General features: G+C 39.9%; 3 protein-coding genes across 4 annotated transcripts; all 3 read right to left on the reverse strand.

Moving 5' to 3' along the window:
- Nucleotides 1-1,864: 1,864 nt before the first annotated feature.
- fhl5 (four and a half LIM domains 5) lies at nucleotides 1,865-3,974 on the reverse strand. The gene is made up of 5 exons (XM_046062859.1): nucleotides 3,810-3,974; nucleotides 3,373-3,547; nucleotides 2,601-2,770; nucleotides 2,246-2,432; nucleotides 1,865-2,069 (listed from the first exon to the last, which is right to left on the reverse strand). Exons 1-5 carry the CDS (start codon nucleotides 3,969-3,971, stop codon nucleotides 1,918-1,920), a joined length of 846 nt encoding a protein of 281 aa, XP_045918815.1. The 5' UTR covers nucleotides 3,972-3,974; the 3' UTR covers nucleotides 1,865-1,917.
- A 7,714-nt stretch (nucleotides 3,975-11,688) lies between these two features.
- On the reverse strand, nucleotides 11,689-15,224 carry fut9a (fucosyltransferase 9a). Its single transcript, XM_046062998.1, has 2 exons — nucleotides 15,215-15,224; nucleotides 11,689-12,779 (listed from the first exon to the last, which is right to left on the reverse strand). The coding sequence occupies exon 2, from the start codon at nucleotides 12,769-12,771 to the stop codon at nucleotides 11,689-11,691; it is 1,083 nt and encodes a 360-aa protein (XP_045918954.1). The 5' UTR covers nucleotides 12,772-12,779; nucleotides 15,215-15,224.
- Nucleotides 15,225-16,724: 1,500 nt separating this feature from the next.
- On the reverse strand, nucleotides 16,725-22,929 carry manea (mannosidase, endo-alpha). Of its 2 annotated transcripts, none has more exons than XM_046063644.1 (5): nucleotides 22,801-22,929; nucleotides 21,266-21,857; nucleotides 20,050-20,159; nucleotides 18,370-18,446; nucleotides 16,725-18,175 (listed from the first exon to the last, which is right to left on the reverse strand). In XM_046063644.1, the coding sequence occupies exons 2-5, from the start codon at nucleotides 21,753-21,755 to the stop codon at nucleotides 17,542-17,544; spliced, it is 1,311 nt and encodes a 436-aa protein (XP_045919600.1). In that variant the 5' UTR covers nucleotides 21,756-21,857; nucleotides 22,801-22,929; the 3' UTR covers nucleotides 16,725-17,541. The 2 variants fall into 2 exon arrangements, with proteins under 2 accessions (XP_045919600.1, XP_045919598.1); XM_046063642.1 differs by lacking the exon at nucleotides 22,801-22,929 and adding an exon at nucleotides 22,593-22,792.
- Between the last annotated feature and the right edge of the window lie 929 nt (nucleotides 22,930-23,858).

Consider the following 23,858-nt stretch of genomic DNA (forward strand, 5'->3'; position numbering starts at 1 on the left):
AGGTGCCCACAGTTATGGTCTGTTGTATTCTTGGCTTGTACGTGGACCAAAGTGGCAGCTTTGGTTAGTGGATAATGGACAAGTACAAGAGCAAGTGTCGCTCTGTTTGTTTACAACTTGAATGTGCTGGGAGCTACAAGGTCAAGAGGCAACATAAGTGCACCAGAAGTTTGTATTACAGCAATGATTGTCTAAAGGGTGACTGAGAGGGGACAGTATGGTCAAAAAAAGATCTAGATTTCAAACCTACCATCAATGCTATATTTGTTACACTGAACTGTGTGTCTGCTCTCCTTTTCAGAGCAGAATAAGACACATTATTATATATATGTATATATTATATACATATGTGAAGCGGGGGCAACAGAGAATTTATCTTCTCCACAAACTAAACTCCTTCTCTGTCACGCCGGTCTTTTATTGAGATTCTTTTAAGTTTTTCTGTTGGTTTCACAATCTGACAGTTAAAGACAGGAACAGCCTGAACAACATTGTTAAAATCAGTTCTAAAATCATCTGTTTGAAACAGAGAGACCTTAATGTCTTCTGCAACCAACAAATAGTTCGGAAGGCAGCAAGTATCCTAGGATACTTAACCAATTTCCCCTTGTGGGATTAATAAAGTTGATTGAATTGATTGAATTGAATTGAACTGAATATCAGGATGAGCAACAGCAGGCCTAGAATGATATCCATTTCAACATTACATACATAGAAAAGTCTTTATTGGAACACCCTTTAGTGTGTAAAGTATTTCTCATGATAGAAGCACAAGTTGTGCATCAATCTTTGTTTCTTCAATGTGAATGTTTAATCTAGGCATTCTAAGTATACAGCACAAATATATGTGTAATGAAAGAGCATTAAATGTATATATGTTTTGGGCTGCAACTAACGATTATTTTCAATGGCAATTAAACTTCTGATTATTTTCTTTATTAATTAATTAATATTTTTATCCATAAAATGTCAAAATAGTGTTAATAGAATCATAATTTCCCCAAAGTGACTTTTTAAAATTGCTTTTTAAAATATTCTGTTTACTTTCATATATGATAAAAAAGTACCAAACTCCTCAGAAGTTGGAACTAATAAATATTTGGTGTTTTTGTTAAAAAAATAATGGAAATGATTTATTGATTATCAAAATAAAATGTCTAGTCCATCAATTGACCCGTTGCCTTCAGCTCTAATATGTTTGCAACATAATCATTCTCAAAAATGAAAATGTGAGGAAAAATACTTTTTCAAATTTTTAATTAAAAAAAAACTAAGAAAACACCAAAGGAAATATAATATAGCACCCTAACTTTAAAGAAATTTATTTATCTTTATGGACACATCACAGTTTTTTTGTGTGTGAGTTTGGGCAATTTAAGAGAACTAATGGTCATTTTATAACACCAACATAAGCATTCAACATTCAGTTTGTTTATGTACCAGGCATGCTAAGAAAAAACATTAATGGAAACCCAATATCTGTATCATAATCATCATAAGTGTGTTTCCCAAACATTTCAAACAATTTCATAAACTAGAAGTGAATCAACACAAGAAAATTAAGTTTAGTCATTTACTAACTGTTCTGGAGCTTTTGATTGTGTGATCACTTGATTTGACCTTGAGTTAAAAGTTGATATTGAAAGTTCATTCTTGATGTTGGAAACAGTAGTTGATTGTATGATTGGAAGGTCCAGAACAGCTTCTAAGTGGACCTTGAGGACCATTTATTGTCAAACGTGTAAAAGCATCGTGATATTGATTGGTGATATCATCCAGCCTTTTTCATCATAAGGTTATCGTTATCATCATTGTCATTGTCATCATAACGATCATCATCATCATCATTATCATTAAACCCAATATCTGTATCAGTATATGAGCTCTTGTGGTTACTGTGACACCTTCAAGGAAAGGTCACTTCTCCCTGCCGCAGTCGGTGCACAGGATGTTGTCGCGCTGGGTGAGGAAGCCACGTCCAACTAGCGACACAAAGCACTGAGTGCAGGTGAAACACTCGCTGTGCCATTGGCGCTCCTCAAAAGAGATGTACTTGGCCCCTGCCAGACCTGCACACATCAAACATTATCCATGTATTTACATAATGTGCAGGTTAATGCAAGATCTTCACCTTGTTTATCTGACAGTTCCTACACAAATGCAAATAAAGGCCTTGAATATGAGCAGGAGAACTGCGTGAGCGGTGGCAGAGTGAATGAAAACACGAACACAGCCGGTGACTCACTGGTGATGGGCTTGGTGCAGCCCACGCACTTCTTTGCATACAGGTTGCTGAAGCATTCGAGGCAGTAAGGGTAGTTTTCCCTGGAGGTGAAGCGTTGACCCGAAAGCTGCTTTCTGCACCCAATGCATAAGAAACACTCACGGTGCCAGGGCTTGTCCTGGTAGGTCACCCCACCTGTTGTGATGGCCTTGAGGAAACACATAACCAGACAAGGGAAGAGTGAAAGAAAACACACAGTGGCATTTCTCTTGCTATGCATACCTTTTTTATGCAGCATGACTAACATTAAAATACCAGAGTCAGAGGGATTTACTGCAGTAGTCAATACATATAAAACACTCAGCTGTAACCCTACCTTCTTACAAGCACAGCACTGGTAGGCAAACTGCTTCTCGAAGCAGGCCACGCAGAAGTAGCCAGTGTCTTTTGGGATGAAGGACTTGGTTCCCATTGGCTGCTGGCAGCGGTGGCACAGAAAACAGGTCTCATGCCAGCTGTTCCCCTTGTATTCCATTTTGCGGGAACCTGGCACAGGATGAGAGCTGCTTAGTCAGCATATGGTACCTCTAGATACATTTTCTTACCTTTGGACAGAGTCCAGCTAGCTGTTTCCACCTGTTTCTAGTCTTTGTGCTAAGTTAAGCTAACTGCTTCTGGTTGATGCTTCTGTATTGACTGTACAGATGAAATTTATGTCGACCTTCTCATAAAACTCCCGACAAGAAAGCAAATAAGTGTGTTTCCCAAACATTTCAAACAATTTCATAAACTAGAAGTGAATCAACACAAGAAAATTAAGTTTAGTCATTTACTTTACATTAACTTTTCTGGAGCTTTTGATTGTGTGATCACTTGATTTGACCTTGAGTTAAAAGTTGATATTGAAAGTTTATTCTTGATGTTGGAAACAGTAGTTGAATGAATGATTGGAAGGTCCAGAACAGCTTCTAAGTGGACCTTGAGGACCATTTATTGTCAAACGTGTAAAAGCATCGTAATATTGATTTTAGGTGATGTCATCCAGCCCTTTTCATCATAAGGTTATCGTTATCATCATTGTCATTGTCATTGTCATCATAACGATCAGCATCATCATCATTATCATTATCATTATTATCCCAGCGTACCTGGCATGATGGTTTTCTTGCAGGTGGTGCACTTGGAGGAATAATCATTGGCATAGCATTCAGTGCAGAGCAACAAGTCATCCTTGGCGGCAAATGCCTTTTCCACCAGAGAGCGGCTGCACTTTGCACACTTGAAACACTGCTCGTGCCAGTGGCGATCTTTGTAGGACAAGTCCTACAGATATTTAACACATTATGTATTGCATTTTGTGGATATTCTGTTAAGTAAAATATTCATTTAAAATGTGCATGGATAGAATCATGAAACATGTAAGAATAACTCTTAGCTTTTATACTTATTCTTATAAGGTAAATGTGATCAAAATACAATCAAGTGACAAATGATTCTCACCTTAAATAAAACATAACTTACATTCTTATTTTACACATTATTGACGTCAAAGCCATTACTCAGGGTAAAAGTGATGCTTCCTTACCTTGCAGTTACAGCCAATTGGTAAAGAGCAGCCCTCACAGCAGTTGGCAAACAGGTTCTCATAGCACTTAGTGCAGTACTGAGTGTCTTCTTTCATTATGTACTTCTTCCCCAGCAGGGAGTCTTTGCAGTAATGGCAGTCGAAACGCTCGCTGGTGGACATTGTATGCTTTTCTTAGCTGCACGTCAAAGAGTGAAAGACAAGGAAAGCTGGACAATAAAGAACAATAGGAAAGATAGAAAATGTCATGTAATGGTCTCAGCGATCCCCTACCCTTTTATCAAGCAAGTGCAGAGGCCAAGCAATTTACCCCCTTCTTTCAAAAGAATCTGAAAAAAGCAGTGTTGTATTAAAGAAGTCTCTACCTCAGTTGATATGGGGCGAAGATGAGGCTGAAGCTGGGGGCTGCAGTGAGCAAGCGGTCCAGGCACAGGGATGGGGCAGCGATGGAAATGGGTGAGTCAGGATTAGGGGTATCCACTGGGGGGGATCTTCTATAAATACGGGCCCTCTTATTAGCGGTAATCTCTGGGGTGAATGAACATGCTCCACTACATCATTCTGCACCTTTTAAGGGAGCTGATGGTGCACAGATCACGAAGCCTTTGAACGGATTTAATCATTGTTGCTTTTGAGTAAAAGCAATGAGAAATGCAGTTTTAGGACTAGAAGATAGATGATTGTTGGGAAACATGAAAGCCTACTATTCAACTAATGTCAGTGCCCAAATGTTTGATCAATTTCCGATAAATACACATTAATAAAAGATGAATTTTAAGCCTAAAAAACTATTTTCCCCCCATAAACACGTATCATATATTGCCACAGCAGAGGTAGATGGCTATTTGGATGCTATGACGTGTCTGGACACACTTGTGGCCTTTGTCAGTGCCTGCAACACACACAAGCAGTTGCAGATGGCTTATAAGAGGTAGGCGCCAGCAGCTTTGTGGTTGCCAGGTACTGAACTATAATGCCAGGACCTCTCAGTGGCTATTGAGAGCGCCTTGGCAGCACTTCAGAAGATGGAAGCTGCGGGCCTGTGGATGATCAATTTATCCACGGAAAAATAAAGGAGGAGGAGCAGAAATGACAGTTTAATGGTGACCATCTTGCTGATAGCATACTCTTGTAACCTCATTAAAAACACATTCATAGTATAACACAAGAAGTGGCAATAAATACTAAAAATCACTGGGTTAAAAATGTACCCAGTTTGTGTCAATATAGCACCAATGCAAAACTATGTCAACTTTAAATAGTACCAATTGATTGTTTTGACCCAGTGTTAGTGTTGTTTCAAGTTTTACCTCAAACCTCTCACAGATGTATTATAGTAAAGAACGACATGCACATGACCTCCAAAAGTGAAAAAGATACACATATTATTAACAATCAGTAACAAATAGTGACATGTACGTTTAATAATAGCTCCAGTAGATTATAACAAATAAAAAATAACAATAACACTGGATTAAAACAACCCCTTTTCTTGGGTGGTAAAGTTATTGCAATGGGGTTATATTTACCCAAACTGGATCAGTTTTGACCCAGTTATTTTTAGTGTGTAGTGCTGTGCCCAAATCATTATAGTACATTATAGAAATCAAATACTTCTGATTTGTCTGTATGTATGTTTGGCTCAATCACATATACCAAGTGGATGCACAGTTGTAGGTGTCAAAAATGCATGTTGCACTAATCCTCCTTTTCCACCTGGTAAAAAAGAAAAAAAATATCCCACTTCTTCAGCGTCTGTGACTGACAGTCAACTAATTACATTTGAATCTTGGAACATGTGCTCATATCAGTTTTCCAAAAGGATCAGGGGGCGGGTGTCTTCATAAAAATAGCCTGGGAAGACCACCAGCCCAGCCCACAGACCTAATCCCTAGTATACAAACACGGGAAGGTCAATGACAGGGATGAGGCTGAGAGGAATGCAATTCTGTGCTGATGAACTCTCTTCCCCTCTGTCTTGTCTCTACATTCACTTCAGTACCACTCCTTGTAAAGAAATTAATCTAGAATTACACTCTCTTGTGAATAAATAAGATGTAATCCATTGTTGGATCAGCAGATGGTGTTGGAACAAGGGTGTATGTAGGTGGTATCTACAAACCTCTGAGGAATAATGTAAGACTGTTATTTTTGATCTACACGCTGCATGTTATGTAAGACTCTCAACACAAGATAACCATAACATGTCAGACATAAAGGTGTAGGACATATTTCTGATTTGAAGCCATGCCATCCTTCAGGTTCTACTTATTTCTAAATAGGCAGATCTGCTGGATTACACAGTCATCTGCTGTTCTGCATCAAATTACTTGTGTATTGTTCACTCCCTGCTGGTGTCCACATCAGCGGCTGCAAATCACAAAGCCATACAGACCTTAAATAAACCCAGACCCAGTGGTAGGACAAATATAGTCTTTACCTCACAAAAGCTTCTAATCTTTGTTGCATTGGTGACTGCTGCACAGTATGTCTGTCATCATGTGACATCAAGCTGGGATGGAGGTGACCTATATTCACTAGCAAACAAAAACTCTCATCCCTTTGAGTGTGTTAACACAATATGAAAGTCCTGAAAAATAAATTGTATGTCAACAGGCAGCGTTACACACTGGATAGAGATTATTGTATATTGTGTTGATATTCTCCGTGATACTCTGCGTTCGTGCGTGTAATTTTATAATAACCGCTCTGATTTGTATCTGAGAGATAACAGGTGCTGGTCTTTGTCCTTTGGATTATTAACTTCTACACCAGACAGTGCCAACTCTGCAGAGCAAAAAGCTTGCTGATCTTGCGTATTCCTTTTTGCCTGCTTAATCCTCTGAAGTCAACTAGTGAGCAGCTGCCAACAGATTTCGTATGCGGCCTGTCTAGCCCCAATAAATAGGCCTTTATTTGACCTGGACTCGGGTGTCCTCTTATCTTAATGTATTCAGTCTTTACAATAAGGTGTCAGTGGCTGCTCCCCCACCCCTTAATCAAATGATCTCAGAGAAGAAGAGAAGCATTTACTTTGGTGGCTCCTTTGAGGTGGTGACTTGTTGTAGACTGAGACGGATCAACACGACACAGTTGCATCTCTCAGAAGCACAAAGCCTCACCGCACCAGAGTTGACAGCTGGTTGGCATGGTGATGACAGCATAAGTGGGATCCATTAGGTTGAGATGATCGGCGGCTCTGGTAGTTAATGAGAGGACTCACACAAACCTGGCCCTTTGAGCAGGCCTCTGCACTCTTCTACGATGTGGAGGGCTAGCTTTCAACGCAGCGTTTTCGACTGAACAGGATAGCCACATGGGGGTTGCCGGGGGGTGAGGAGATACAATCTACTAACTAAACTATCTCACAAAACCTTACACCCCTTTGGGGAGGCCCTGTGAGCACCTGTGTAATGCCTCCTCCGACTCTGCACCCCCGTCCCCAGTTCTCACCAAAATGAGTCATGGTATGAGTGGGTGACAAGACCTGTTACAGAGCCAGACATATGATCTCCACTGCTAAAGAGGAGAGAAAGTTGTCTACTCCTAGGAATGCACAACCTATTAAAATGTTCTCCTCTTCGATCCCTCCCAGCCCACAGATTCTGTGGTATTTGGATTAACTGTGTAGACGAAGCTGCTGATTAACTTTGGCTGCCAGCAAGTCAGAGCACAAAATGTATTTCAATATTTCACCTAAATATGAACATTTTACCTAGTTATTCACAGCCTGCAAAACAGAGATATCTGACATACCTGCAGCAGAAAAAATCTCAATCTTTAGACAACCTCAGACAGTGTCAGAGCCCAAAAAGAAGACTTTTCTTTCAAGCTATCAAGAACACGTTTCCTGTAAAAAGAACTTCATCCTCACTGCCTTGTGCCAAAACACTTCCTGTTATACAAATAGTGCAGCACAAACAAACAAGCTTAAATTTACTGTGAATGTTCCAGATCCTTAGATGGATCCAAAAAGCCCAGCAGTCAGTAGAATGGCAGAAATCTTATCTGGGCTTCATTTTCTGTCTGATTTGATGACAGGATTCAAAACTGAATTTAAATGACAAGAAGGTAACTGGTAAAATGTTTGTTAGCATTATTACAGAGTAATGTTCTGCACTGTATTTATCAAATGTGAAATCCACTGCTGAGGACAATGTGCTCTTCTGTGACACCGTCTTGAGTTCTGAAAACAGGAGGGACAATCCCCCTCCCTGCAACTTGAACTTTCACATTAATCCCCAACTGACATGGATGGATTATTTGCACCACTGATCCTGGCAACACACACATTTTTATCACACACATTGACCTGCAGCATTGAGCAGATGCAGTTGACAAAGATGTGTCATCTCTGCGTGGTGGAGCAGTCGACTGCAAATACCAGAGTGCTAGCGAGGATATGGGGTAACTAACAACAGCCAGAGGATCGCGGCGTAACCACCACAACACACCCTCCTCGCTCTCATCAATCACTTATCAAGGCTTTTGGATAGCTATTTATACCTCCGCCTGTATTACATGGCACTGGATAACAGTGTGGGCAACATCTTTGGAAATTATATTTGATATAGAACCTAGAACAATATATTATGCGTCATCATGTAAAATGTGTTAAGACCAGCTCATTTTCACATACGTTTGCATATACAAGAGCCGTGTACTAAAAAATCTAAAGTTTAAAGGAATAGTTTGACATTATGGAAAATGCCCTTAATCGTTTTCTTATCGAGAATTAGATGAGAAACAGCAAGCCTGACTCTGTCCAAAACTAACTAAAAAATATTTGTTAAATCAAATAAGTTGTCAAACTGCTTTTTGTACAACTTAATTAAATGAACTATGGGACAGTTGTTTCCCCCTGTTTACAGTCTTCATGCTAAACTAAGGGAGTTCTAGGACTTATTGTTACATATTTACTGAACAAGCGGGAGAGTGTATATCTACGACCTGAGTATCACTCTCATTTTACTATTGGCAAAAAAGCAAATACGTGTAGTTCCCAAAATGTAAACTATTCCTGTAAGAGTACCAAACAGCAGAATTTTTTTTTGTTGGAAAAATGGTTTCAGTGTAAGATTATTTCAAAAGGTTGCCATCAAATTCGTCAGTTGTCTCTTTACAAAAAAGTGCTGCTCATGTTTGCTCAATTGTCCATATCTTTATTTTCTTTTGACACTATCAGACATCTACAGTTAAAACACAACATTTGGCAAAATACAATGATTTGGCAAAAAACTTGTACTGATTGACTCTCTGATTATTTCAGCAAACTGGCAGAAAATTTGCATTTCTGCAGAAATCTTCACGTTTAGCCATACACAAAGATTTCATCCCACTCCGGTATTCAGTGTTTTTAGTGACTCCAGCAAAATCAGTGCCAGGTCAGACTAGTATCAAGATACATCCTGATTCACTCTCTGGTGCTGTGACACACTCACAGACTCAGACAGGGGTCAGAGAAGCCACAGCTAATCATGTTTGTTTTTGTGCAAAAAAGAGAAAAAGGAAGAAAGGATGAAATAGACAGACGCCACGAATGTTCCTTTAAAGTCACCGACCACATTGGATAGGGAAATTCTTGTTTCCATACATGAGATTGGACTGTACAATATGAAACTATGAATGGCAGTTTCATAGTTAATCTGTGGGACAGCCGAGGTCTTGGATGACAGTTTCTGAACTCACAATAGCTCCAACTAAGACAGCCACCAGCACAGTGAGTCACACAACTCCACATGAATAAAAGTGCTATATCTCTGCTGCATTTTGGCACAACGTTTTCAATTAGGTCATGCCAACAGGATTACCGCCTAATAAAAAAAATTAAAATAAACTTCAGCGTAAATTTGCCTCCCTTGACGAAAATGTCCATCTCACAGCACTAAAACCATCGTCTCTGACGCTGGTTGTCCTTTTCAAGTGTCTCTCTCCTTTCGCCACAATTCACAGCCTCTTGAAGCACCAACATTACTTACAAAGGCGCAGTGAAATCACATTCACTGCCTGACAACACTTGCATGTTATAAAGAGATTCGGACATTAAAAATATATACAACATATTGTTTCAGTACCCCATAAATGAAAACACTCCCTCAGTCTGGTGCACATACAGGAATGATCTGTGTTAGTGGGCTGGTTTGATCCAGATGATGATTCAGTTCACTACAAGTTTATATACAGGTTTCACTATGGCATTTGGAACCATATTCCATAAGAAAAATATTGAATTATCCAAATTTACGTCAATGGTCCCTTTGACAGTGAAGGAATATCAAAATGATAATAACCTGAAACATGTTCGAGTACTTTGACCAAGAAGCCGCCGGCTCATCTTGCATAAAATGTTGACATGGTCTTGCACAGTACTTTTTATAAATACCTAACCATCATGTCAATAGCTGCTGAGTGCTGTTGAGATGCATTGTTTAGTGGATTAGCTGTTCTGACGACATTTCAAAGTGAAGTGATATCTACAGACGCTGATGTGTGATCTTCAGTGGTTTAGGTTGGCTGGCAAGCCACACAACTGTAAACAGGAGTGTAAAGAAAAAAATACAGAAAAATACATTTCACGTGCAACCTCTTACCGTCCCAAACACTGCGATGGGATGATTCAAAGACAGAAATGTAGATAATCTTGCAGTAAAATGTCACATCTTTCACATTTTTCTTAACAGGTGTTGCAAAAATGTGGGCAGATCTCAACTGATCTTATGATAACATCTGCCTGAAATAGTTGAAAATATCAGTGTAAATATTTAAGGTCACATTGTGGGATGACGGTACAGTACACACAGCAAAATAGCTTAATCAAAGGCTTCAGTCATATGTTCATTTTGTGCTTTTTCCTCTTTGTCAGTGTATTCAATAAAATAAATAACAGACTTTAGTAGATCAAATTAGAATGCAACATAAGAGGTGCGTGGGAGTTTTATTTTGCAGTACAATGGCTCTGTACTGTACTATCATCATCCACATGGGATCCGACTGCACTGTGACACATCACATGTGACAATGAACAATTCACAACATGATTAAAATAGTAAGCTCCCTCTTACAGCCAGAGACACATCTGCTGTCGGAGACTACCGGGGGTAATGATCACCATATGTCATCTACAACCACATAATATGATGACCGTCTGTCTTACTGTACATATGTAAAGATAGGTAACAGTTGGATTAGCAGTGCAAATGCAAACTTACAAAAATATGGGAAAAAATGACAGCTACATAACTCCAAAAATACACAATATGTACATGACAAAATTGAAATACTTTCACATTTGAGTTCAGTAAACACTGCATAGGTGACTGCATCACTAGCGCAGATGAGATTTTTTTTTGTCATATAATGCCTCACTTGAATAAATATTACATAAATATTTTCACTTATTATGTCAGTCTCCTTGTGCAGCCTACACTAGTCCAATATCCGCTGTGTGCCATTTCATGAAGAGGTGATATTTAAAGAAAAACAACAACAACAACCGTGCATCATGAATGTTTTCTGTTATACGGGAACATCCATTCAATCAAGCATTCATACTAATAATAGAACAAAAACCTAAAAAATAGCAGCAAATGTGGGCATGTTAAGCAAAACATGAATTGAAATAACAATAAAAAATGTAGTGCATTTGCAATCCATAAAAAATAAATAATAAATGAATAACACAAAAGGCAAAGTAAGGCTTAGCAAAATTTGCAAATTAAAAAAACAAGATGGATGTCTCACTGGGCCACTGAACCAATAGAAAAACGTCATTTGGGAGCTATGGACAGAACAGTAATGAACCTTCATGTTAACTGAAGGCCAAAAATCTTAAAGCACTGCCCTCAACAACAAAGCAAGCACTGCATAGCCCTTCAGAGCACTATCCGCCCCAGTACCACTTGTCAAGATTATTAAATGCCTTGTACTCCTTGTGCCTACGCAGGTAATCACAAGCCAGGCATGTGTGCTCTGCCCAGAAATAGGCCTTCTTTACTTTAAAGTGCCGCCGCCACTCAAAGTACCTGAGGTACATTTCCTCATTCTTATCCAGGAGCAGCAGGTAATCAGCCAGCTCCTTGGGCGAAGTGAAGTCGTCCACGTGGATGAAGGCGTCCCCCTGGATAAAGTTCTCGTAGTTCTGCCTGGGCGGACCAAGAACCACTGGCACCGTCCCCACAGAGAGCGGGTTGTACAGTTTTTCAGTAATGTAGTCCTTGTGGATGGAGTTCTCAAAAGCCAGGTAGAACTTACAGCTGGCAATTGTGGGGAAGTAGTCTTGGTCAGAGATGTACTCTCCAAAGGCTTGTCCATATGCGTGAACCTCAATGTGTTTGTACAGTTCATTGTAGTATTTCACCCGCACATGGTCCTGGTTCCAGTTGCTCACAATCCAGCAGATCAGCTTGTTTTTGCTGGGTGGGACAAAGTCCTCTTCGCCCTCCGCTGCTACAATGGACCCATAAGGCACTTCAATATCAGCATCCTGACGGTAATTGAGAGTCAGATTGAACAGGTTCTCGATCCCAGGAAGCTGGGAGGAGTGCGACGGTGACTCCAAGTTCATCCATATCCACTTCTGGAAGGAGGGTCGCTGGACTGGCGGCAGGTTAGACTGGTCAGTGCAGATGTCTCGGTGATGGATGACGACCCCATCCGACTTGTTGTAGAGGTTCCTGTCCGCTGTGATGAAACAGCCCTCGATGTTGAAGAGAGAGCTGCACACACTCAGGTCGTAGGTTTGTCCGAAGGGCCACAGCCAGATCAATACGGTGGTTACGTTTCTATCACTCTTGGTGGAGAAGAGGTTCTTGACCCGGTCTGTGGATTCTGTTGACTCCACAGGTCCCGATAACCAGCTGGTGGATGGTTTAAAATACATCAAAAACAGAGTCACAAAGCATCCCAGTACGAAAGTGCCGAGTAGAAGGGGTCGTAGGATTCTGTGAAAAGGTGCAGATGGCATACTCTGTCCTGAAAAGGGCACACCAATGAAGAAAAGTCAGAACAAAGTCATGATCAACAGGATACAACATTCAGGCTAATCACCTAATCATGTAAAAGTGTGTTGCACATTACCACCATGTGTTTATAATGTCTATTATATTGGATCATTGATTCTGAGCATCATTTGTGCCTCAATTAAATACAGTTGGTTTGTGAGCATCTGCATGGGAACACAGCATTCCTATTCATGCTATAATCTATGAGTATACACCCTGCCATGCGTAAGGCACCCACTACTTTGGATTAAGAAAAATGTGTTGCCGCCTCAGGCACAATACAAACCTGGTGGATTTGACTGAATGCTAAAATCCAAGCAAGAGTAGAGGTTGTGGGAATCGGAGGGAGCAGTTCCTACATGCGGTCGATGGTGGGATCAATCTTCTTTGTGATTCAGTGCTCATAGACAGAAAAAAAGCTAAGAGATGCCTCTTCGCTCTTTCGCAGAATAACAATGATCCGTAATGATCTAATGAGGTGTGTTTGATCTTGAATGTACAGGTCTTCTTAATGATGCCTCCTTTACGTGAGCAGAGACAGAGAATCAGAGAGAGAGAATCAGAGAGAATCAGTTAGGGCTAGAGCTGGGGGAAAGTAACTGAATATCACCAGAGAAAAAGCATGCAGCATCACATCTGGAGGTTATATGCAATCAACATGCAGAGATAAGCTTCATCTCAAGAAACACATCTTTTAAATTTAGGTGGGACATAAAATGAAAACACTAAGGTTATTGCAAAATTGTCAGTTAATCCTGGATATTATTTAAAATTTGCTAGTTAAGCACGGTTGTAAGCTTCCAGCTGTTATTAGTTTTTGGCATACACTGTGTATTGTAAGAGAATGCTACCATCTTAAGGCGGACGAGAGTAGAAAGGCCCCCTGCCCGCAGCTCTCTGGGGCTCAGCACACCTGCATGTTGCATAAAGAGGCCATACAAGCAGATTAAGATGCCATGCAGAAACAGACCTTGAAACACATCGCTGAGGCAGATTTAAATGAGTAAGACCAGCTCCAACACTGATTTTCCTCACACTATCTGCCCAATATGACATACGGGGAATGATATTGGCCTTATGTGCACCCCTTCATCTCTCCCATCTGTGACTTAGGTATGAAGATCTGTTCACAGAGGTCACATGAACCAGGACCAGCTGAGTGCTACTCCTTTTAAAGGCTTATCAATACATTTTTATGTAGGCAAATCCTCTTACTCCGCTGAAACATGTTTCTGTCAGCAGCAGCGGTGGGTTCTTTGCTTTACAGATGATGCAGCCCATGCATACCTTCAAATGTTGCTGTAAAATATGTAAAACAAAGATCTAGAAAGGCTGAAATGTACAGCAATGCAGGGATCAAAATCAGGCCTGTTAAATATGCAGTGTGTTGTAAAGTTATAGTGTCTCCATGGTGATGGTGCTGAGGTCAGAGTATTTAACATGAGAGGCTAATAAGGCTCACACAGTTGTTATGTTCCTCTCTTCTTTTCATCTCTGTAGCTTACCATGAAATGAGACCTGAGTGAGACACATGCAGCTCAGGCATTCAATCAGATTTTAAACAACATAACAAGGGGGTTTGTCAAATGCATTGTGATGTATTTGGGACAAGGAAAGAGCACCGCATGGGTGAGTAGTCTGCAGCGACGTTTGAAATGACTGGAGAGAGGCAGAAAAAACGCAACCACAGATTTTTGGTAGCATCAGTCACAGAGACGCATCAAATCACTTATGTGGTGTTAGTAACAGGTAAGCTACAGGGCAAAAAGAAAGCGCTCATGTCCTGCAAAATGACATTTGATTTCTATTTTCGCATTGATTTATGTGTATTCTGTCAGGAAGGCCACAGCGCCAATCGTAAAAGGACACTCCATCTCAGGTGAGAATCAGTTTCCAGCCACCGAGCACTGAAGGTCATAAAACGTGATGCTATATTCGAGCCACTGTTTAAAATGGTCTTTTGGCGTGACATTGCATCGAAGTTAATAAGAATATTGGAGACTCACTGGGATATTTCATGTGTTCCCTAACACAACACCCTTTTGCGCACCAAACGCGCAGAAGATAATAGCGTGGAGGATGGTGCTGAAAAATATAACGTTGTGCAACGCAAATCCAGCTGAGACTGCAATGTAAGATTTGAAATACAAGTGCATTCACTGGAGAAAACCCTTTATATTCCCCTTAACTGTCTAGTGCTTGAAACGTGATATGTAAAATAAACACCCCGAGGAAAATGAGAAAGCGCCGGTCAGTATATTTTCTGTGATATGTTTCCGTGGAGATCGTTTTTAATTAGCTGGCGAGGATTTGCCGTCAAAAAACAAACAAAAAAACAAAAAAACAAACAGGTACCGCTGCTCAGCCATGGGTTGCAAGGAAAAAATAGACATGCATTTCACTCACCATCTCGACAGGCGTGAGTCAAAATAGACCTTTCTTCTCATTTCCTCCGGAGGTCCGTATCCTTCTCAAAGACACCTTGCAACATACGGAAGATGTGGATGCATTTGGAATAAAAACTCGCGTCTGTCCGCCGTATTTGCAGGAATAGATCCGTATAAGCCCACATCCATCGTCTTGATCCAGCAAATGATGGTACCCACTGTAGCAATGTGAGCTCAATGTTTCCCACTGCTGCACACCGACGCATAGAACGATGGCTGCAAAAAAAAAAAAATAATAATAATAAAAAAAAAAAAAAAAAAAAAAAAATTGGCGGCTACCCCGTCAGCCTGCACACTAAATTCATACCTCGGTGTGTGAGGACGCCATGTATGCTCAGGGATGTGATGCGATGTGGAATAATTCCCTGCTGGCTGCCCATGCGCTACCTTGCTCTGTTTACCGTCAATGCAGCTGCAGGCTGTCGCGGAGCTCCAGTGTGTGCGTGTTTGTGTGTGTGTGGGATGCTGAGATTCAGCGTAAGTGCATATTACACTTCAATCATCTGATTAAGGTTCCCATTTGAATAAAAAGGTGAATCATTCCTGCCGCGAGGAAGCACGGATCAAAGGTTCTCCCCTCACTTGGCCGGTGTCGACGGTTTATCCAAGTAAAGGGAGTAATAGGAGGTTTGTGGTACGTGGCTGCCTTTTAGTGATGTAGCGGTAAGCCAAAGGCTGACCACCATGTCTCACACCCTCAGCCTCTAACCAAATCAAACATCAGTTAACTAATTCATGCTAATATTCACATTTTCATGTCATTTATATCACTTGCCACTATGAACAGACCGAGGCCTCAATACAACAGTGGCTAATTATTCTACAGATAAAAAGAGGCACTTCCTAATGTGGCTATTAGTACCATTATTGCCTATTAGCTCATAAAATCATTATTTAAAGGGACACTTGCGTTTTATTATTGCACTTCCATAAAGTTGGGGGACTTGTGAGAGACATATTTTTAAAAAGAATGACCAAAATCGAAGGCGCAAAAGCTGAGATATCACAACTTTTACTATAACCTTGTATGGGCCAAGCTCCAAAAACACATAGACCCAATTCCCATAATGCAACTCAGTTGAGTCTTTCATTAGACCCCCCCTCTCTGCCCTGAAATTCTTACATCTTTCCAACTTCATAACCCCAGTTTGTAATGCTGGCTTACATCAACTATAATCTATATTTTATAATAAGTGTATCAAATAAAATGAATCAATTGAAAACAATGAGACAACAGCGTGAAGCCAGTGACGAACCTACAGACTTATCACCCAAATCTGCAGCTCCTGTCAGCTTAGCATCCAATAAAAATAAGTTATTACAGGTTTAAGGTTTGGTCACATTATACTTGCATCCTGCAAAGTCAGAATTCACCTTTGTTCAACTTTTACCAAGTGGATGTATTTGGTCAGTCAATACAAACACTGATGCACTGTGTTTGGAAATGGAGAAGTTATTATTCCAGAGTGTTTCATCACATGCATTTTAATCCCATAACAGTGACATGAAATTAAACATTTCCTCCCAATATGCAAAATTCGCATCAAGGAAGATCCAATATTAAAAAAGAGAGGTGGTAAAGTGTCTTTATGTGACACATTCAGAAACATGCTACTTTGACACCATGACATGTACCAGGCATACACCAGTATCCTTCCATTAACAAGAAATTATTCCACAGATAAAAATCTTGATTTTGCCATCCACTCTCTCTGGGCTCTTTGCCTGTTTCAATAACTGAACTGCTGTACTATCATCCCTCTGCTGTTGTCATCACTGATTCATCTCCGACTTGAGGTTGACATGCCTTTCACATATCAAGATCTATGTGATGCTTTTTCCTTGTACTGTTTTTTGGTCTGAGGCAGAGTTGGAAGCAGAGTGAGGAGACAGCTTTTGCTTTGTTAGTGTCTTTCTACTTTACCAGAGTGCACTTTATTCATTTCTTACCTAGGTTTAATATAGTAACAGATTACAGGACAGCAAAACATGCCTATGCACAGTTTCAGCTGGATACAGTGGAGACAGTGATAAAACATGGCAATTACGTTATGAATCCAAAAATGTTCAAGGCTGTGTAAACAAGAAGTAAAAAGACATCAGTGTAATTAACAATAATACCCCTCCCAGGTTTAAAAAAAATAAATAAAAATCACATACATCACTACCCGTTCTCAGTTATTCATCGTCTTCATTTTGTTTTGCATTCTGCAACAACTTCATTTAGCGTTGATGTAATTATTTTATTCAGCCATGAATAAACATTCACTACGGCTCTTGGTCAGGTCATTCCTGCCATTTCCGTCTCTCGCCACCAAAAATCGCAGCCCATTTGCGAGTTATCTCCAGGTAAATTGCAGGTTTATTGGGCAGGTAATCCAGATACACAGTCTGACTTGTTTTGGGAATTGCCATTTCAATCTGAGTCCCCTCATGCCATTCATTAAAAGATGTTATAGAGATAAAATCAGGCCTGGCTTGCAATGCAGCACTCAGTGAGGTTTCATAGTATTTGCCATTGATGCGGTTTCGCGTGTTTTGGAAGTTCCAGGGTCGAATGCTTGTGTCAATATAACCAGGACCCACACTTGGGATGAATATCAGGTTGTTATCTTCACAGAAAGACTTAATAGATTCCCAGTTCCGCTGAGTGGACCCATAGGAAAAACCATTTGTAGCAAAGTAGGTGTAGACACCATCAAAACCAGCAGTCAGAATATCCCGTTTATGTTTCTCCTCAACCAGCAGGGCGATGAAAATGGCATCATACGGAGTATCCCTGATGCTGTTTCTTTCTGTGTGTTTTAGAAGTTTGGCCCACTGCTCCGAGTTCATCAGATATGAGTCATACACATAGAAGAGTGGAAGAAGCTTGCCAGTGTTTGTTCGGTACTTGAAGAAAGCAGGGTGCTCTCCATATCTGAGAAGAGGAGGAGGTATATGACACAAGGTAAACAACTGAAGAAAGAAAAATGTCATAGGGACAGAAAGACTGACTCAAACATAATTATTGAATTGATGCAATGAATCATGACAGAATGATTTCCAGAGGGAGTGTAAGATCATGGTGCTGACATTTGACTGACAACACTGAAGAAACACAGCACCACTCACTTCTCAATGATGTATTTGACATTAGTGAACATGTTGACTTCATCTCTTCCTTTGTATGGTTCAATGTGAAACAGTACCTGAAAACACATAAATGAGAGCAACATTAATGCTGGAGTACGGGACTTCTACATATAGAATAACTTCTGTTACATTCAAGCCCTTGCCAAACAAGTTCACACAATGCTGATTAAGTCTGACAGGTAAATCTCCCTGTATTTCGCATTATAAAATGGAGGAAACTGATTGGTTCATACTAGTGGTATAATGGGCGTGTACAACAGCTATGACGTCAAATTCCTTTACACAGATCCGTATCACTCTGTGACAAAGTGACGTTAGAAAGTAATACCAGGCACAGTATCAGTACCACAGTATCACCTGGCAACAATGTTGCTAAGAATATGCAAGCAAGCAGAGAGATGGCTAGGATATGCAAACCACTGCAGTACCACAATTCAAAAACGAGAGAGTAGAATCGAGAGAGATTATAGCTGAGTGGACACAAGTGTGAAGGCTCTCTCCAGCTATTGCTATTGGCAACTGAAATGAGAGAAAGTGAAGTAAGAAATGAGATGAGAGATGAGAGTAAGTAGAGTTTTTTAGTGGCTGCACAATAAACGGCAACGTGCAAATAAATATAAATAAATAGTTCTAATAATTCTAGACTTTGGTGTATGTTGCTGCGCAACCATCATGTGCTATGTAGCCTACTGGCAGCCTTGTGGAACTACTTTTTGTATTATTCATAGAGAAATGTCTAAATCTATGGATGAAAAAAATCAAAATCAAGGTGTAATGTTTCTGTTACTCTCTTTTCACTATACTTGGTAACCGTTTTATAAAACGGTTGCCAGCCCTCTGCTTTGTGTCGGGCTGAACAACAACCCTTAACTGTGATATAATAAGCATATACAACAGCCTGTCGTGGGCTATTGCATAAGTATACCACAGTTTTGTCTGTGGCAACATTCCTGCACTGGCGAACTGGTAGTGATGCAAGGTTTGCCAGAGCCTAAGGGGGGAGCAATCATAGGGACAGCAGCAACTCAGTATGGCAGAGCCAATACGTCATAACTGTTGGGTAATTACTCTCACTGTCAGAAAGGAGATTCAAAAGTTCTGCACTGCAGGTTTAAAGGATAAAAACTTCCAATGGCAAAACATTGTTATATATAAAAATGATCTAGGGAAAAGGGAGCGCAGGTGTAGGATCAGCACTCTGTATTGGACAGCCTGAGCTGAGGTATCAGTCTCTGTATCGGGAGGAAGAAAGTAGGATCAGTGCATCTTTATCACAAATCCAGTGATAAAATATAACGTACAATATAGCAGATGTATGCAAAGTCTTGTGTAAAATAATCAACCTGATCTCCAATGCAATTAACTGTGTTCCACTGTTATGCAGTGACTCTGACAAAACTCTACCTACATTATAAAGCACACAATCTAAATGAGCTACTTTTGTTAATCTTCATTATCATCATCGCCTATGATTATGCCATATCTGTCAAGTGCCCCTGAGCATAGTACTGTATGTAGGCCTATACATAAGTGTTCGTGGTTGTGTGTGGAGACAGACAGACCCAAACTCAGTATACATATATAGATTCAAAAAAACTGTTTAGACAGCTGGTAAAAACAACACAAAAGGCTATTTAACTCACTCATGTTCATACAGACCTTAATATGGTATTTATGTGCCACTTCCAGCAGCAAAGGCACAAAGTCATCCATTGGCTCCCCATTATCATCCTTTGTATTAGGAGGATACCAGGAAACAGCGATGACACCTGAAAATTAACAGTTACAAACATGAACCCTGAACCCGAAATGAAAGCAAACACTCATAAATGTTCATAATGAGATACTCATATAGTGTAAATGTATTGCAGTGACAGTAAATCTGTGGTGGTTATCTGGTAAGGGCAGAAATGAACATGCTGACAATAATTTTCCTGATTTCAGTCAAAATATGGATTATGTATTTTAAATCAGTAGATACAAGACCATTTAATTTAAATATAAGACTACAGTGTAATGTCCAAAAATGACACCATAAATAATGAAAAAAAAAAAACTGTGAAACTTAAAAGTTGTACAAACAGTTTGCTGATTATCATCTCTGCCTTATGTATTATAAAAAGATAGTGCTGGCAGTAACTCAATATTATGATTTAATAATTAATAATGATAATCAACTTTATTGGCCTCATACAATTTTATACACAGTACAATGTATGTGGAATTTGTTCACTTCATTTAACCCATCCTAAATCACCCACAGTGCAGTACCTGGACAGCAGTTACATAACATATACGACATAATCATAGGCGATGGTGATTTAGATTTTGTGTTTTAAACTGTAGGTAGAGTTTTGTCAGATTCATTAATTGCATTGAAAATCAGTTTTATTCTTATTATTATTTTACATGTGATTTTGTACACATGTGCTATCGTATGGTATATTTTATTACTGGATTTGTGATCTCAATAAAGATGCACTAATCCTGCCTTTTCCCACTTTCTCAGTACCTGCCAATACCGAGAGAGTACTGATCCTACACCAGAGCTCTCTTTTTCCCCAGATCATTTTTATGTATGTTAACATGAGGCCGGGGAGTGCTGTGGCTATAGTCAGCAGCCCAACATAACCTAATGAATGTAACTCATAGCAGAATCACAGAATTTTATAATGATGTTGACAAAAAAACTGTATATAATTTGAATTAAATTAGATCAGTATGCATTGCTATATTTTAACCACATTGCCCAGGACTATCATAATCTCACAGTATCATGATATCATCACAAAATGGTTTGAAAAATGGAAAAAGTGATAATGTTGCATTATTAGTCAGCCCTGGAGATTTAAGTTCAGGTGAAGTTCTGTCTTACCAATGGCTGCTGTGCGCAGCTGCTGCATATGAGCCTCTATAATAGAGGGATCCCTGGAACTGTAAGCCCCTAAAGAAGGGTAGAAGTTGGACCCAATGTCATCAGGTGGGCTGTGTCTCCCTTGTGGATACCCCTGAGCCACCTTGAAGTCCCAGTGTGGCAGCTGCGGGTGATCCCAGTGGATATATTTGCCATCAAACTTTGGGTTCCCATACCATGCATAGTAGAAGGCATGGAGATAGTAGTTAGGAGGAGGGAACTTCCTCAGTGTAGTCTCCAGTTTTGCATCTTTGTCTGACTGAGCAGGGTCTTTCATTTTGGTCTGGTCAGGCTTGTTGTTTTCTCGCTGGTTCTCATCCTTTTTGTCCAGTAACAGCTCCACACCAACAGAGTCCTCTGGTGTAAGCGTCTTCAAGACCACTGTTATTATGAGCACAAGCAACACCAAAGCAACTAATGTGATGCAAAACTTGCGCCTAAATCTTGCCATTCTTCAGTCAGTGCTTGATGCTTTCCACAGTTCACTGTTGAGAAAGCAGTGAAGTGTTGGACAGGATGCCATTGAACCTCGATCGGTGAGTTTCTGTTGAGCCTGAAAGTTTGAGGAAACAAGGGATATTGTTACAAAAGGGCTGCAACTAACAATTATTTTCGTGATTAATCAACTACTCATTTGGTCTATAAAAGAACACAGTGACAAATGGCCATCAGTTTATTGTAACCCTTATTTTTTTCCTGACCAACAGCTCAAACCCATAGATGTTCAGTTTAGTGTGAAACTAACAATTATTTTCTTGATAAAAAAATACCCATCACGATTTGTCAGAGCTCAAGGTGATCGCTTCAAATGTCTTGCACCAAAAATTCACATTTCATAAGCAAATGCAAAAAGCTATTTTGCTTGAAAAATTATTTAAACAGTTCCAATAAATGTTCTGTCAGCGACTAATCGATTAATCGACTAACTGTTGCAGCTCTCGTCCAGTTTAATACAATGTAAGGCAAAGAAAAACAGCAAATTCTCATATTTAACAGGAGGCAGGCATTAAACGCTTGGCAGTTTTGTTTGAAAAATGATCTAAACAATATATCAATAATCGATGCGCTCTAAAAAGCAGAGAACAAACAAGAGGCGCAGGAAGCCATATAGAGATGCACTGATGATAGAGTTATTTTAATTGACTGCATACTATGCGGAAGTCCTGTCTGATACAGAGTTACAACCATTGCAGTACGCTCATTATGCTTTACCCCTTACAGCTACTGCAGTCAGCGAGGCCTAAAGACACAACTAACAAGCTAACAACGTTAGCTACTTCAACTCTACCTGCATTGATGAACTTTAGACTTCCACAGCGGCCAAGAATAACAGGGGTGACACAATATTAGTTTTGTCCTACGACACACTTAACGTTACTTCACTTGTACCGTACCAACTCTGGGTCTATTGAATATTCTACATTAAATATAAGCTATATAGCACGACTCTTCATAAATTATTTTTGTTGCATGAGATGCAAAAGACGAGAAACGACCTGCACTTCTGGTTCAGTAGCTTGTCCTGGAAAACGTCATTCGTAGATCTGTAAACGCCGCAGCTGGGAATGCGCAGTGACTGTGACCCATCCATGTTGTGTAGGAAGCGGGTATTGTACGCTGCTGCGGTCCAGTCAACAACAGTCAAACTGAATCAGGGTTCGCCCCCTTTCGTTTGGGAAGGTGTATTACACAAACAATCCTCACTAAAAAGGACCAATACATTGATGCCATGAAAACAAGAACTCATGCCAGACTGCTCGGAACTGGGAAGTTTCCAAGTTGAAATATCCAACTTCCAACCTCTAAACGTTCCAGTAGCATGGTGGTGCATGACGCCGAAAGTGAACGAAAACCATGGCAGACAGAGACACAGTGTACACACAGTTGCACCTTCGGCAGTGCTTTAGGTGTTAATTAAAAGGATGGCAGTTTAAATGCAAACAAGTGACATAAATAGCTTATATGTTACTAGTTGTAACTGTGTACCCCTCTAGCTACATCAGTTGGTAACCATCAAGTCATTCAATGTTGTAGGTTACACTTCCTAATGTTTTGGCATTTTTAATAACTTTTATGCAGAGAAGATGACTTTATGAGATTCTTTACTATAGCCAGCTACCTAATAGGCAATAACATATTTCTACATGAATGTACATGCTGAACAGGTTTTATGATTGTATATATTATTTTAATTTAAATACATGCAAATATGCTTTATGGTGCCTTTCAGGTTATTATTTACCATTTACAGTGTGTGCTTCCATGAGCGCTGACATTGTTTTGTGACGTCATTCAGCTGCTACTCAAGAAGTTGAGGTACATATTTTTTCTCCCGACTAGGAAACCCGACTTCAGGTGGCGTTCCAGGATAGTTTTTCTAGTTGGAGATCGGAAATTTTTTTTGAGTTCCAAGTTGCCTGGAACGCAGCATCAGATCTTTACTTAAGTGAAACTTGTAATACCACAGCGTAAAAATACTCTGTTACAAGTAAAAGTCCAGCATTCAAAATCTGACTTAAGTAAAAGTAATAAGGAGTATAAAAAATTTACATAC

Source organism: Micropterus dolomieu, linkage group LG11 (assembly GCF_021292245.1).
Source record: "Micropterus dolomieu isolate WLL.071019.BEF.003 ecotype Adirondacks linkage group LG11, ASM2129224v1, whole genome shotgun sequence".
Taxonomy (NCBI): Eukaryota; Metazoa; Chordata; class Actinopteri; order Centrarchiformes; family Centrarchidae; genus Micropterus; species Micropterus dolomieu.

Bases quoted from the DNA above. Each gene is read 5' to 3' on its own strand.
- fut9a (XM_046062998.1), bottom strand. From the start codon at position 12,771: ATGCCATCTGCACCTTTTCACAGAATCCTACGACCCCTTCTACTCGGC.
- manea (XM_046063644.1), bottom strand. From the start codon at position 21,755: ATGGCAAGATTTAGGCGCAAGTTTTGCATCACATTAGTTGCTTTGGTG. The intron at 18,447-20,049 runs GTCTGTATGAAC...ATGTGTTTTCAG, and splicing joins CACATAAATACCATATTAAG to GTACTGTTTCACATTGAACC. The intron at 18,176-18,369 runs GTGAGTGGTGCT...TCCTCTTCTCAG, and splicing joins GTCAAATACATCATTGAGAA to ATATGGAGAGCACCCTGCTT.
- fhl5 (XM_046062859.1), bottom strand. From the start codon at position 3,971: ATGTCCACCAGCGAGCGTTTCGACTGCCATTACTGCAAAGACTCCCTG. The intron at 3,548-3,809 runs GTAAGGAAGCAT...AAATATCTGTAG, and splicing joins CAATTGGCTGTAACTGCAAG to GACTTGTCCTACAAAGATCG. The intron at 2,433-2,600 runs GTAGGGTTACAG...TGTTTCCTCAAG, and splicing joins AGTGCTGTGCTTGTAAGAAG to GCCATCACAACAGGTGGGGT.